Here is an 11,992-nt window from a genome sequence, read left to right on the forward strand (position 1 = left end):
TTCTTAGTAACAAACATGTTTTAAGTCTGTACGTTAAAATTTAATTAAAATGAAGCTGAATAATGTTTTTATGCGTATATTAAATGCTTTTGTACACATTTTAAAAGAAGCAGGTGACAGTCTCGTCTGTAACGATAACGTGATACTATTGTCCAAACTGCTCATAAGAAGTACGATAATGCTAGACAATAATCTTTTAATTACATTTATTTTACATTTAAATAATCTAAGTATTTAAATTGCAGACAAGGAAATTCTTAATGATATGAGCGTCAGTTACGTAACGCGACGTCCGCCAATGACAGGAGTTGGTATGGTGCGTTATGAATATTAATAAGAACACGTGATCGAAACTCCCGGAAGGTTACCAAAGCAACGTTAGCGTGAATTAGTTAAATATTCATGAGTTAAAACCACGGCCTCATCCTTCATAATAAAAGTCGAATCAAGTTTACCCATTTCTAAAACACGAACATAAATCCGTAATTGTGTCTAGACTTCCTGCCCCAGACCAGTCTAGATTAAACCACATTAACAATAAAACGCATACAAAACAACAGCGAACGGAAAGAATGGTTTGGGAGCTGAGTTTGCGAGATGGCCTCGCAAAACTAGTACAATGTGGTTTTGCACCACCAGAGGGAGAACTCGAATTACACTGTAGACCAGACCGAAGCGGATTAGACCGGAATCTGTGTCGTTCAGTCCAGTGTTTTGAAACGAACGAAATGGTCAAGTGGAAAGCGCATCGAAATGAAAAAGTGTCCCTTCTAATAGCGCCTTTCTTCTGAATTATGACACACAGCTGCTGAAAATATTAATTTCAAATTGTTTAAACTTGATTGAAGTTGTAAACCATGGAAGCGCTTTGGTCCAAGAGAATCGAAGGTGAGTATTTTTTTTCTTCCTGTCTGTTTTTCCCTTTTCGTTAAATACAACACAACAAATCAGCATGTTAAAGTGTAAGCAATTTAAAGAAATCAAGTCATTTTCATTTTCACGATTATCACGTAACTTCCCTTTTAATGAAAGCACATCTCATAGGTTCTAATAATGTATTTTGATTCATTTAAATTTTAAGAATTTTCAAAACAAAATGCAATTACAAGATATTTAAATCCGGACTATAAGGTCGAAGCTGTTTAATATACGTGCATATGCTGCCTCTCATTGCATGTGTTTCCTATTTGTCTTGTTTTTATATCAGACCCTCTTTCATTGATGAGTTTCATCATTCCACCATCAAGATTACTGTCTGCAGCCATGTGGCAGGTGACTGAACAGAGACAGGTGAAGCACTATGGGATGCTGGAGGAGTTTGTAACCATGGTGACAGAGACTCTGCCAGAGCTTCTCAATTACAGTCAAAGAACTCAGCTGATATTTGGCTTAAGAGCAAGGGTAAGAAATATCACGGTACATGAAAACAGCAAACATTTAGGAACCACCATGTTAATGATTGGGCATTCCGAGAGATTGTTGGTTTCGGTATAATATCTCTTATTTTTCACAGCGTCTTTTGGAGTTGTGTCGTGGTAAATATCAGGTTGACCTGGAAGATATTCAGCCTCACCTGGATCGAATCCATGCTCCTCGTGTCATCAGTGCAGTCAATGAGGTCAAGTCATGTTTAGAGCCCATTTGGAGGTTTCCGAAACATCACATTTGTGCTTACATTAAAATTTAAGATTTTTAATAGACTTTGTACATTACAGGTGGTTGATGAAGACATGGAGGAATCTGAGGCCTGTTTCTTGGGCCTCATTCGGACCCTTATCAGCAACCCTGAAGAGAGAGAGAATTTCTTCCAGGTACAAACACATAAACATGCTCACAGCACTTGTTTTTTTTCTTTCTGTTTTTGTTCCTGTGACATGAAATGAATGAACTTTTTAATTCATGTAAATTAATAGAACGTGTGTGTAATTAATAGAACATTTTCCCAGAAGAATACGGCCCCAAGTTTGACAAAAATCTACAGACACTTATGGAAGACTTCCTCTTGCAGTTTGATCGGATGATGTCAGTCCCAGACCTTTCACAGGTATGTCCATAAACATGTAAAGAAACTGAACACTATTATATTATATTACTAATGCAGACGCTGGTCTGGTTGTGTACCTCAGACCGTCTCTTGGCTCAGGACCTGCCCGTCTCTTCTGGAGCAATGCCTTCATTCAGTTTCGGTCCCAAAGCAGATGAAGACGCTGCTTGAACATCACAGAACTAATGGAAATCTTCAGGACAATGGTAGCAGTTTTTTACCTTAAATTACACCATATCCATGTGAAAGGTTATATCAGATGCTTCTATGTTACAAGATGCCGTTGCATGTGTGTTTGTTAAGATGGCCTATACAATCAAAATGAGAAAAGAACAGTTTCACCAACGAATCCAGATTACAAAGGGATAGTTTCATTAAAGGATAACCATTTGGGAGGTCTTAAATAAATAGTTCACCCAAAACTGATATCCAATCCGAGATGTAGATGAGTTTTTTTCTTCATGGGAACAGATTTTGAGAAATTTAGCATTCCATCACTTGCTCACCAATGGATCCTCTGCAGTGAATGGGTGCCGTCAGAATGAGAGTCCAGACAGCTGATAAAGACATCACAGTAATTCACAAGTAATCAACACCACTCCAGTACATCAGTTAAAGTCTTGAAAAGTGGAAAGCTGTGCGTTTGTTAGAAACCAGTCCATTATTATGATGTTTTTAAGTTTAAACTATTGCATCTGGCCAAAATATCAGTCCATAATCTATAATAAAATTTCCTAGTTGTCATCATATAACCATTCTGCAACTTAACCACAACTTAAGTACTCTTCAGCAAAATGGTAACCACAAAAACTTCAACAGCAGAAACTCTTTTAACTATACAACATATGTACACATTAAAAAATGCAATTCAAAAGGCATCAAAAACAATTAATTAACATTTACTTAGTTAAACTATCAGAAAATAATTATTATGCTACACAAACACCAAGCACCTGACAAGTGTTTGTAAGGATGATCTTTAATTTGATGTTTAATTTGTCTTTTTGTCTATTTGATTTTCTCTGTTGCAGAGTATGTTCACTCTGCTTATAACAGCTGTACATTTTCATCTCAATCTCTCCCTCCGCTGGTTCGGGTCGTCATTTCCAGCGATCACACAGAATCTGGTGACCCGTCTGAATCGGTAGCAGATTTAGATGGTCAAGACAAAGATGAATGCCACACTTCAAAAAACTTGTCTGATACCGATACACTCGGCTGGATGGTTAAAAAGAGAAAATTCAAAGTAGAGATAGAGGAAAGAGAGGATGAAGAGGATGATGATGATCAGAACTGGCCAATCACAGGTGCCGGGTCTAGTAGAAAGAGCAACGGTTGCGTTGACAGCTCTCTTGGTGAAGAGCTGAATCAGACACACACCAAAAAAAACTCAAAAAAGTCCTCTAAAAGGAAGAGAGACGACAGTGCAGATGTGTCCAGAGAGTTCACATTTATCGATCATTTGGGTGCATACACAGGTCAGTTCATTGAAATTATATTTGTTTTGATTACTTACTATAATATAAGCAAGTGAGCAGATTTAAACTCTTTTCTGCTTTATTTACTCAGGAGAGTCTTCCTATCAGACCTCTGATGCTTCAAAAGTCCCTTGGTCAGAGGAGGAAACTCTGTGCCTCATTGACATATGGGGAAAAGACAGCGTCCAGCGGAGTCTAAAAGACTGCGCCCGCAACCGACACATATTCAACCTCATCTCTAAGAAGATGTTCGAGAGAGGCTTTACCAGAACCGCAGAGCAGTGTCACACCAGGATAAAACGCCTGAAAATGAGCTTTCGACAATGCCATGAAAACATGTGAGCTATATCATAAATGCAGTTTCAGTCAACATGAAATTGACTTTCTTATTTAATATTTTTGGTTTACTTGTTATTATTAGGAAAGTCATTTAATGTTAAAGAAATATTTTAGGACCAAATAACTTTATGTATATAGTTAAAAAAGGATCCATCTTTTTAGACAAGACATTAACATGACATAGTACTGTTTAAGAGTTAAGAGTCAGTAAGATATATATATATATATATATATATATATATATATATATATATATATATATATATATATATATATATATATATATATATATATATATCCTGTGTGTATATATATACATTACTTTTATTTAGCAAGGACGCATTAAATGTTTAAAAGTGATAGTTAAGACTGAAAAATATGTTACAAATTATTCCTATTTCAAAATTATGCTGTTCTTTTGAACTTTCTATTCATCATAAAATTAAACTGAAGTAATTGAAAATTCATCACAGGAATAAATTACATTTTAAAATACATTAAAATAGAAATCGTACCAATATTACAATTCTAATTGTATTTGTTATAAATGCAGCCCTACTGACCCCAAACTCTCAACAGCAGTGTATATGAATCTTAACAATTTTTTTCTAATAAAGCTGATTTTCTGTCCTTTAATTGTAAGTGAACTGAATGTGTGTTTGTTTGGCAGTGTGAAAGGAGAGAAACCGGAATGGAAGTTCTATAATGTGCTGGAGAAAATTCTGTGCCGTAAAGAATCTACAGAGCAGGAAGACACTATTACTGATGTCAGCATTCCAGAAGAATCCTCAGGACAGCAGGCAGAAGACACTGACTGGGATGTTCTCGGTCACGTCGGACTAGAGGGTACTCGTATTTTCTGGACATATTCTATGAACTATAAAAGACTTGATATATTGTTAACCAAATTTTCACATACACCCTCTCTAGGCACCAGGAATATCCCATGGACAGACCAGGAGACGCAAACTCTCATCAGGATCTGGGGAGAGGACAAAACCCAGCGAGAGCTGAGAGGGGTTCTCCAGAACGGACACATCTTTGCCATGATCTCAAAAAAGATGGCCGCTCACAGTTACATCCGAACAGCAGAGCAGTGTCAAAGTAGAGTGAAAAGACTGAAGCTGTGTTTCAAACAGTCTTACGAGAGTAAACAGTGAGCGCCCTAACATTTTTTGCATAATTGTCAAAAAATTCAAACCCAACAAGCAAAACCGTCTGACATGAGAATCTGGTGAATATAATTCATTACACTGTTGTATTATTTTGAATAACTGAACGTGCTGTTCTTGATTCTTTTTGCAGCACTGAGGGCAAAGAGCACGTAGAATTTAAATTCTATAAACAGATGGAGAGAATTATGGCTAATGAAGAGCCATGCTCATCACAGATCAAAGAGGAGGACTCAACGGACATTGAATATCAGGTGTACAAGTACCAGAATATAGGTTTGTTCCTGTCATACGTGTAAACTATTGTTTTGTATTACTCTACTGTACATAAGTTTGAGGTCAGAATTTTGAAAGAAGTGTATTATTTTAATTAGCAAAAGTGACAGTAAATACATTTATAATGTTAAAAAATATTTCTGTTACAAATAAATGTGATTCTTTTAGACTTTACATTAATCAAAAATCATACCAACCCCAAACTTTTTTTTAAATGAAACACAAAGAGGTCATGCTGCCTAAATTGTTCTTCTAGCCATTTCATGTGTAATATATGGGGATTCATACATTTTTAAGCATGATGTAATTTCTCCAAAAGTGTCTAAAACTTTTTGGGGTCACTGTGTCATGTCCTCCTATCATCACCCGGCACAGAAACGGCAATGAACTGCATGGACGATAGAAAGAAGGTCGCCTGGTCCGATGCCGAGACAGTGATTCTCCTCCAGTTATGGGGTAATGAGCAAGTCCAGCAGAACCTTCAACGCTGCCCTCACAATGGACACATCTACTCAGAGATCTCAGAGAAACTGAATGCCCATGGATACCTGCGCTCCGCTGAGCAGTGCCACACCAGAATCAAACGACTCAAAATCAGCTACAGGCAGTGCAGGGACAGCATGAGGTCAGTGAACATATTCAACGTGTTATGCAGCTTAAAATAAGATTGCAATCACATTAACACATTTATGAATTTGGCTTGAGCACTAAATGTAATCTATAATAGTTTCTACATATAATTTCAGAGCGTGTTTTTTCTGTGCAGTTCACCTGAAGCTGAACGTGTAGAATTCAAGTTCTATGATCTGATGGAAGATATTTTTCGAAGGAATGCTTCCTCCAAAGTGTCCGGAGATAATGAAACCAACAATGGCATCAAATCTGGTACTTTTATTAAACATCTAGTTAGTGTGCCAGATCTGAAATGTGTATTCTTTACTTTACTCTCAGGCCATCCAAAATGTTGATGAGTTTTTGTTCATGGGAACAGATTTGGAGAAATTTAGCATTACATCACTTACTCAACAATGGATCCTCTGCAGTGAATGGGTGCCGTCAGAGTGAAAGTCCAAACAGCTGATAAACACATCACAATAATCCACTTGTAAAACAAAAACCACCAGTCCTTCAATTAACATCATGTGAAGCAAAACGCTGCATGTTTGTAAGAAACAAATCTTTGGAGTGGTGTGGATTTTTATGATGTTTTGATCAGCTGTTTGGACTCTCATTCTGACGGCACCCATTCACTGCAGAGGATTTATTGGTAAGCAAGTGATGTAATGCTAAATGTCTCCAAATCTGTCTCATAATACATCAAATAAGGGTTATATATTACAGTATATTTGTTTTTGTCAAAAATTCAGCCCAAAAATCATTTTATTAATTGTAGTAAAGGCTGTTTTTGATACTCCAGTTAAAATAAAGTCTTTCCTTCTGTCAGAATCCCAGGACATCTGCGGCAGTTTTAACCAGACGGCATCCTGGTCAGACTCTGAAACTGTAGCTCTAATAGACATTTGGGTGGAAGATGAGGTGCAGGAAGCCCTGAGAGGATCTGACCATAACATCCACGTGTTTACTGATATAGCAGAGAGAATGAACAATCAGGGATTCCTAAAAACACCAGAGCAGTGCAGATGGAAAATCAAGAACCTGACAAAGAATTTCCAACAATGTTACGAAATGAAAAAGTGAGATTATTTTTGCTTGTTGACACTGGCTTTAACTTTTCATCCACTTTATTTTCTTTTTATCTGAGGTTTAATAATTTCTCCATATTGTTCTTATCTAGATGTGGCATGGAGAACGTAGATTGCAAGTACTATGATAAACTGGAGCAGGTTCTGGGTGATGAGGCCTTTTCCATGTTTGTCTACGATGAAGATGATAAAGATGCAGGTTTGTGACTTTGAAATTCATTCATTCATTCATTCATTTTGTTTTAGGTGAATCTCTCAAGTCACATTTCACCCCAAAATAAAAAAGTTAAGGACAATAAAGTCTCTTTTATAACTATTGTTAATGATAGTCATTACTGTAATCGAGTGTGTTGTTCTCCCTCAGAATACCAGCAGACAGCCATGGTAGCCGTATCTGAATCCGGCAGGAAGATGACATGGTCAGACCGGGAGACACAGGCCTTGCTGGACATTTGGGGTGATGACCGTGTGCAGCACAGCCTCATGTCCTGCCCAAAAAACAGGCACATATACAGATATATTTCAAAGAGAATGATGGCACTGGGTTTCAACCGAACAGGCGTGCAGTGCCACTCTCGTGTGAAAAGACTCAAGTCCCAGTTTTACTATGATGGGTGAGTGAGAACCAGACTCGGCAGGCTTTAATACTGCCGTTAAAGATGTTAAAGTCTGTTAATGCATTGATGACCAGTTCTTAAAGGTTATGTTCAGAATACAATAATTGTGTACTGCTTTACTGCACAGCATACACTACAGGTCAAAAGTTTGGAATAATTCAGATTTCTTTCAACAAAGCTGCATTTTTTTTTATTAAGAATACAGTAAAAAAAAAGGAATATTGTGGAATTTTATTACAATTTCAAATAACTGTTTTCATAGTAATTTGGTTTTTAAAAAATGTAATTCTTGTGATGGTAAAGCTGAATTTTCACCATCATTACTTGAGTTTTCAGTGTCTAATATGCTGCTCAAGAAACATTTATTTTTATTATAATAATTGTTTTTTGTGGAAATCATGACACATTTTTTTCAGAATTCTATTATGAATATATATATATAAAAAGAGCATTTATTTGAAACCGAAATCTTTGCAATATAAAAGTCTTTACTGTCACTTTTGACCAGTTTAATTTGTCCTTGCTGAATAGAAGTGTTAATTTCTTTCTTTATTTATTTTTATCTTACCCCAAACCTTTGGTAGTATATTTTGTTTCCGCAAAAATATTAAGCAGCAAAACTGTTTTCAACATCATGTGACACTGGAGTAATGATGCTGAAAATTCAGCTTTCTATCACAGGAATAAATTACATTTTAAAATAAATTAAAAGAAAAGAGTTCTTTTAAATTGTAATTCACTGCAATTTCACAATATTACTGTTTTACTGTATTTTTAATCAAGTAAATGCAGCCTCAGTGAGCATAAGGAGCACCTCTCAAAAACATTAAAAATGTGGTGTATATGCTTAATATGCAATACAGTATGGTAACATGCTACTGCTATTCTGAGAATAAATATGTAATATTTTGAATTCTGTTTCCATCTTTTAATGTGTTTTTCAGCAGGGAGGAGTGTAAATTCTATGATCAGCTGGAAAAAATTATTTTAAAGGACAGAACATCTGAAGGCCAGGACATCAGTGAGCTGGAATCCATAACGGATTCTGATTCAGGTTATCAATCTGAAAATTAGCCATTACAGTTATTGAATTTTTTTTTATCTTTCTTTATAAATGAAATTATTTCTTCATGATATGAAAATGCTTGAATATAATTCATAAAGTCTTTCAGGTGATGCATTTGTACTTGTGAAATGTGTTTGCATACCCAGACTCCCTAGCTCTCTCCAAACCTCTCACTGCGGATGGGCCGAAGCTGGCATGGGGTGACAGTGAGACACACACTCTTATATCCATCTGGGGGAGTGATGCCACCCAGGAGAGGCTGAAAGGCTGCATCAAACGCAAACCTGTATTTCAGCAGATTGCACTCGCCATGGCCGAGAAGGGCTACAGCAGGACAGATGAACAGTGTCGCTCCAGGATCAAAAGACTGAAGGCCAGTTACCGCCAGTGCCTTGACAATTACAGGTAGATACAGTTTTTACCTCAAAAGCCGAGTATTTAAATATGCAGATTTAATATGACAGTTATATATATATTTATTATTTATCTTTTTTTTTTTGTCATCGCAACCCATAGAAATGTAGGGGAGCAGGTGGAGTGGAAGTTCTTCAAACAGCTAAATAAAATATTTGAGAAATACCCTCTAGATGATGCCGAAACCACCATGGATCAGGAGCCAGAGGCAGCTGGGAGAAAAAAACACTAGCAGGTCTGCAAAAGCACAGAGTTCAGGTGAATCTGATTTGAAAGGTGTGATTTTCACCAAGAAGAACAGCAAAAATAACGTCCACATATGACAGGGGCATCAAAATACAAATGGAAATTTAGGAGATTTTATTTTAACAGAAAATTTACCTACATCAACTTTAATGTCAAATGTTAATGCAAATGTACTAGGAAATATATGGTTGAAGAAATAAAAACACTTGTTGCAAACAAACCACACTACTCCACTTCACCATACCAAACACACTACACAACACAAGTCTGGAGGGGGAGCGAGACCCGTATTCTCCTGGATATCTGCGCCGAGGATTATAAACCACATCTGACTGAGGTACTTTCTGTCATGTGGACTGTGGAGGATGGCAAAAGGACACATAAAAACCTTTAATCGGCTGAATTCCATGAACTTGTCGCTAAAAAATCCAACACTTCCACTATATCAAGCAACAGAAATACAGAACCTTATTTGTTCAAGTTCTGTGCATCAAAATACAGCACCCTGTCACTGTATTATGCACATTTCTGTACATCTGAAAGAATTTGCATAATGGTGCTGTTGCCATGTGGTTTCACAGGGTCAAGTTTAACACTGTACTTTAATTTGTCTTAGCTGCTTGGCGATTTCCATAGTAAGTTAAGAACTTGCGTTAGACCTGAAGCCAGAGGTCTACTGAATAATATGATCCTTACAACCATGGAACTGACTCAAATAACAGGAATTAGAAGAACAAAGTCTGAACTGAAGGAAAAGTCTTTCATTGTAACAAATTTTAGAACATAATGGAATAACTGGGGGGAATTTAGTAAATCTTTTTCTTCATGGTGCAAAATGATTTCTCCGATAAGTGCATAATCTTTAAAAAAAAAAAAAAAACTTCCAGAAATTGGATTTATATTGTATATTTGTATTATAAAAGGAAACAAATTTGTGCTACATGGGTAAAAACACTGAAAAGAATTTCCATTTTGTACATAAACATTAGCTTTTCAGGTATATTTGGTAGATTTATCAAAATTTAATATATACATTATACAAATGTAAGTTACTGTTACACAGGATGATACCAAAGCTCACTGCTCACTGCTCAAATCTCAATCTCTTTTTAAGAGTATCCCATGTGTATTGGTATGTGCCAAATTAAGGATGAATTTCACATCCAGTCAGAATCGGTACAGGAAATGTGTACAAAAACTGCATTATTCAGAGATGGTGGAGAATATTTTTGTTACAGTGAGTTTATCCAATATGCTTCTAAATTTTAGAGGTGGACAACCATAAAAATGATAGTTTTTTGAGAGGTTTTAATCTCACATTGCTTTTGTTCTTAGGTATTTTACTGTGAAATAAACAGATTATTTATTGGTTTGTTTGTTGAAATGACTTGTCCAGCATGATTGCGATATCACAGTGACCAGGACAACAAGCCTTCTGGATTGAAGAACTTTATTGTTGTAAACCTTAAGGAATAGTTCACCCAAAACTGAAAATTTGCTCGCCCTCAAACCATCCAAAAAGTAGATATTTTTTTTCTTTTTCTTTTTTTAAATTTGAACCAGTTTGGAGAAATATGGCATTCCATTGCTTGCTCACCAATGGATCCTCTGCAGTGAATGGGAGCCGTGAGAATGGGTGCCGTGAGAATGAAAGTCCAAACAGTGTTTCTTTCAGCTGTTTGGACTCTCATTCTGATGGCATCTATTTGCTGCAGAGGATCCATTGGTTAGCAAATTTCTCTAAATCTGTTCCAAATTTCTGAGGGTAATTTAGATGGCCTGAGGGTAAATTTTCAACAAACTTTTAATTTCAAGTGAACTATTCCTTTAAATGCCACAAACTATGTAAAGTAAGAATTTATAAAGTATTTCCATGTGCAAATTCAATTATGAGTTGCATTGTTTAGACAAAATTATATTACCTATTAAAGTAATGACTGGTTAATCACATGTCAGCTGATCATTGTTAAACTGCGATATCCCTACATTCAATTAAGGGCTTTTGGGTTCTGGTTTCATGCGGCTACGTGTTTGGTCATAGGTCCTTCTACGATTTCCTCGTTCGCCCAAGTGAGTTCTCTCATGCTTCTTTAGAGGCCCAGCGAACTTGAAGCTCCTCCCGCAATGAGAGCACTGCCACGGCCGCTCGTCTGTGTGGCTGAACATGTGGTTCTTCAGGTGAGACGAGTGCTTGTACGTCTTCCCACATCTTTCACAGGTGAACGGCCTCTCCCCTGTATGCACGCGCTCATGTCTCTTCATGTTCCCGATCTGAGAGAAAGCTTTTCCACAAATCTTACAGCGGAATGGACGTTCTCCAGTGTGTATGCGCAAGTGGCACCTCAGCATCTCGGGTCCCGCAAACGTCTTGTTACAAAGGGTGCATGGGATCTTGAGTCGGGGTCTCTCATGGTTGCGCTGGTGCTTTTTCAAGTCGAACATGTAAACAAAGGACTTGCCGCAGATGGAGCATAGATACTGCCGCTCGCCTGCATGATAACCTTTGTGTCTTCGAAGGAGGCTGGCATAGATGAAACTCTTCCCGCATTGGTTACACTGGTATGAGCGCTCCATGGAGTGGTAGCGGACGTGAATGGACAGCTTAAATGCAGTAGGGAAGCTTTTGTCGCAATGAGG

At 37.0% G+C, this 11,992-nt stretch overlaps 1 protein-coding gene across 4 annotated transcripts; it reads left to right on the forward strand.

Annotated features, from left to right (window-relative positions):
• The first annotated feature begins 113 nt into the window (after nucleotides 1-113).
• On the forward strand, nucleotides 114-9,568 carry LOC109065360. 4 transcript variants are annotated; one of them, XM_042747121.1, is made up of 19 exons: nucleotides 114-888; nucleotides 1,208-1,401; nucleotides 1,514-1,618; nucleotides 1,716-1,811; nucleotides 1,934-2,044; nucleotides 2,127-2,250; nucleotides 3,076-3,522; nucleotides 3,614-3,860; nucleotides 4,532-4,707; nucleotides 4,792-5,017; nucleotides 5,167-5,309; nucleotides 5,685-5,934; nucleotides 6,076-6,194; nucleotides 6,754-7,003; nucleotides 7,105-7,211; nucleotides 7,377-7,626; nucleotides 8,577-8,683; nucleotides 8,842-9,100; nucleotides 9,212-9,568. In XM_042747121.1, exons 1-19 carry the CDS (start codon nucleotides 858-860, stop codon nucleotides 9,339-9,341), a joined length of 3,372 nt encoding a protein of 1,123 aa, XP_042603055.1. In that variant the 5' UTR covers nucleotides 114-857; the 3' UTR covers nucleotides 9,342-9,568. The 4 variants fall into 4 exon arrangements, with proteins under 4 accessions (XP_042603055.1, XP_042603059.1, XP_042603049.1 ...); XM_042747125.1 differs by having other exon boundaries at nucleotides 115-888; nucleotides 8,574-8,683; nucleotides 9,283-9,568; XM_042747115.1 differs by having other exon boundaries at nucleotides 116-888; nucleotides 8,574-8,683; nucleotides 9,212-9,567.
• Nucleotides 9,569-11,992: the final 2,424 nt, after the last annotated feature.

The sequence above is a fragment of the Cyprinus carpio genome, chromosome A4 (assembly GCF_018340385.1).
Source record: "Cyprinus carpio isolate SPL01 chromosome A4, ASM1834038v1, whole genome shotgun sequence".
NCBI lineage: Eukaryota > Metazoa > Chordata > Actinopteri > Cypriniformes > Cyprinidae > Cyprinus > Cyprinus carpio.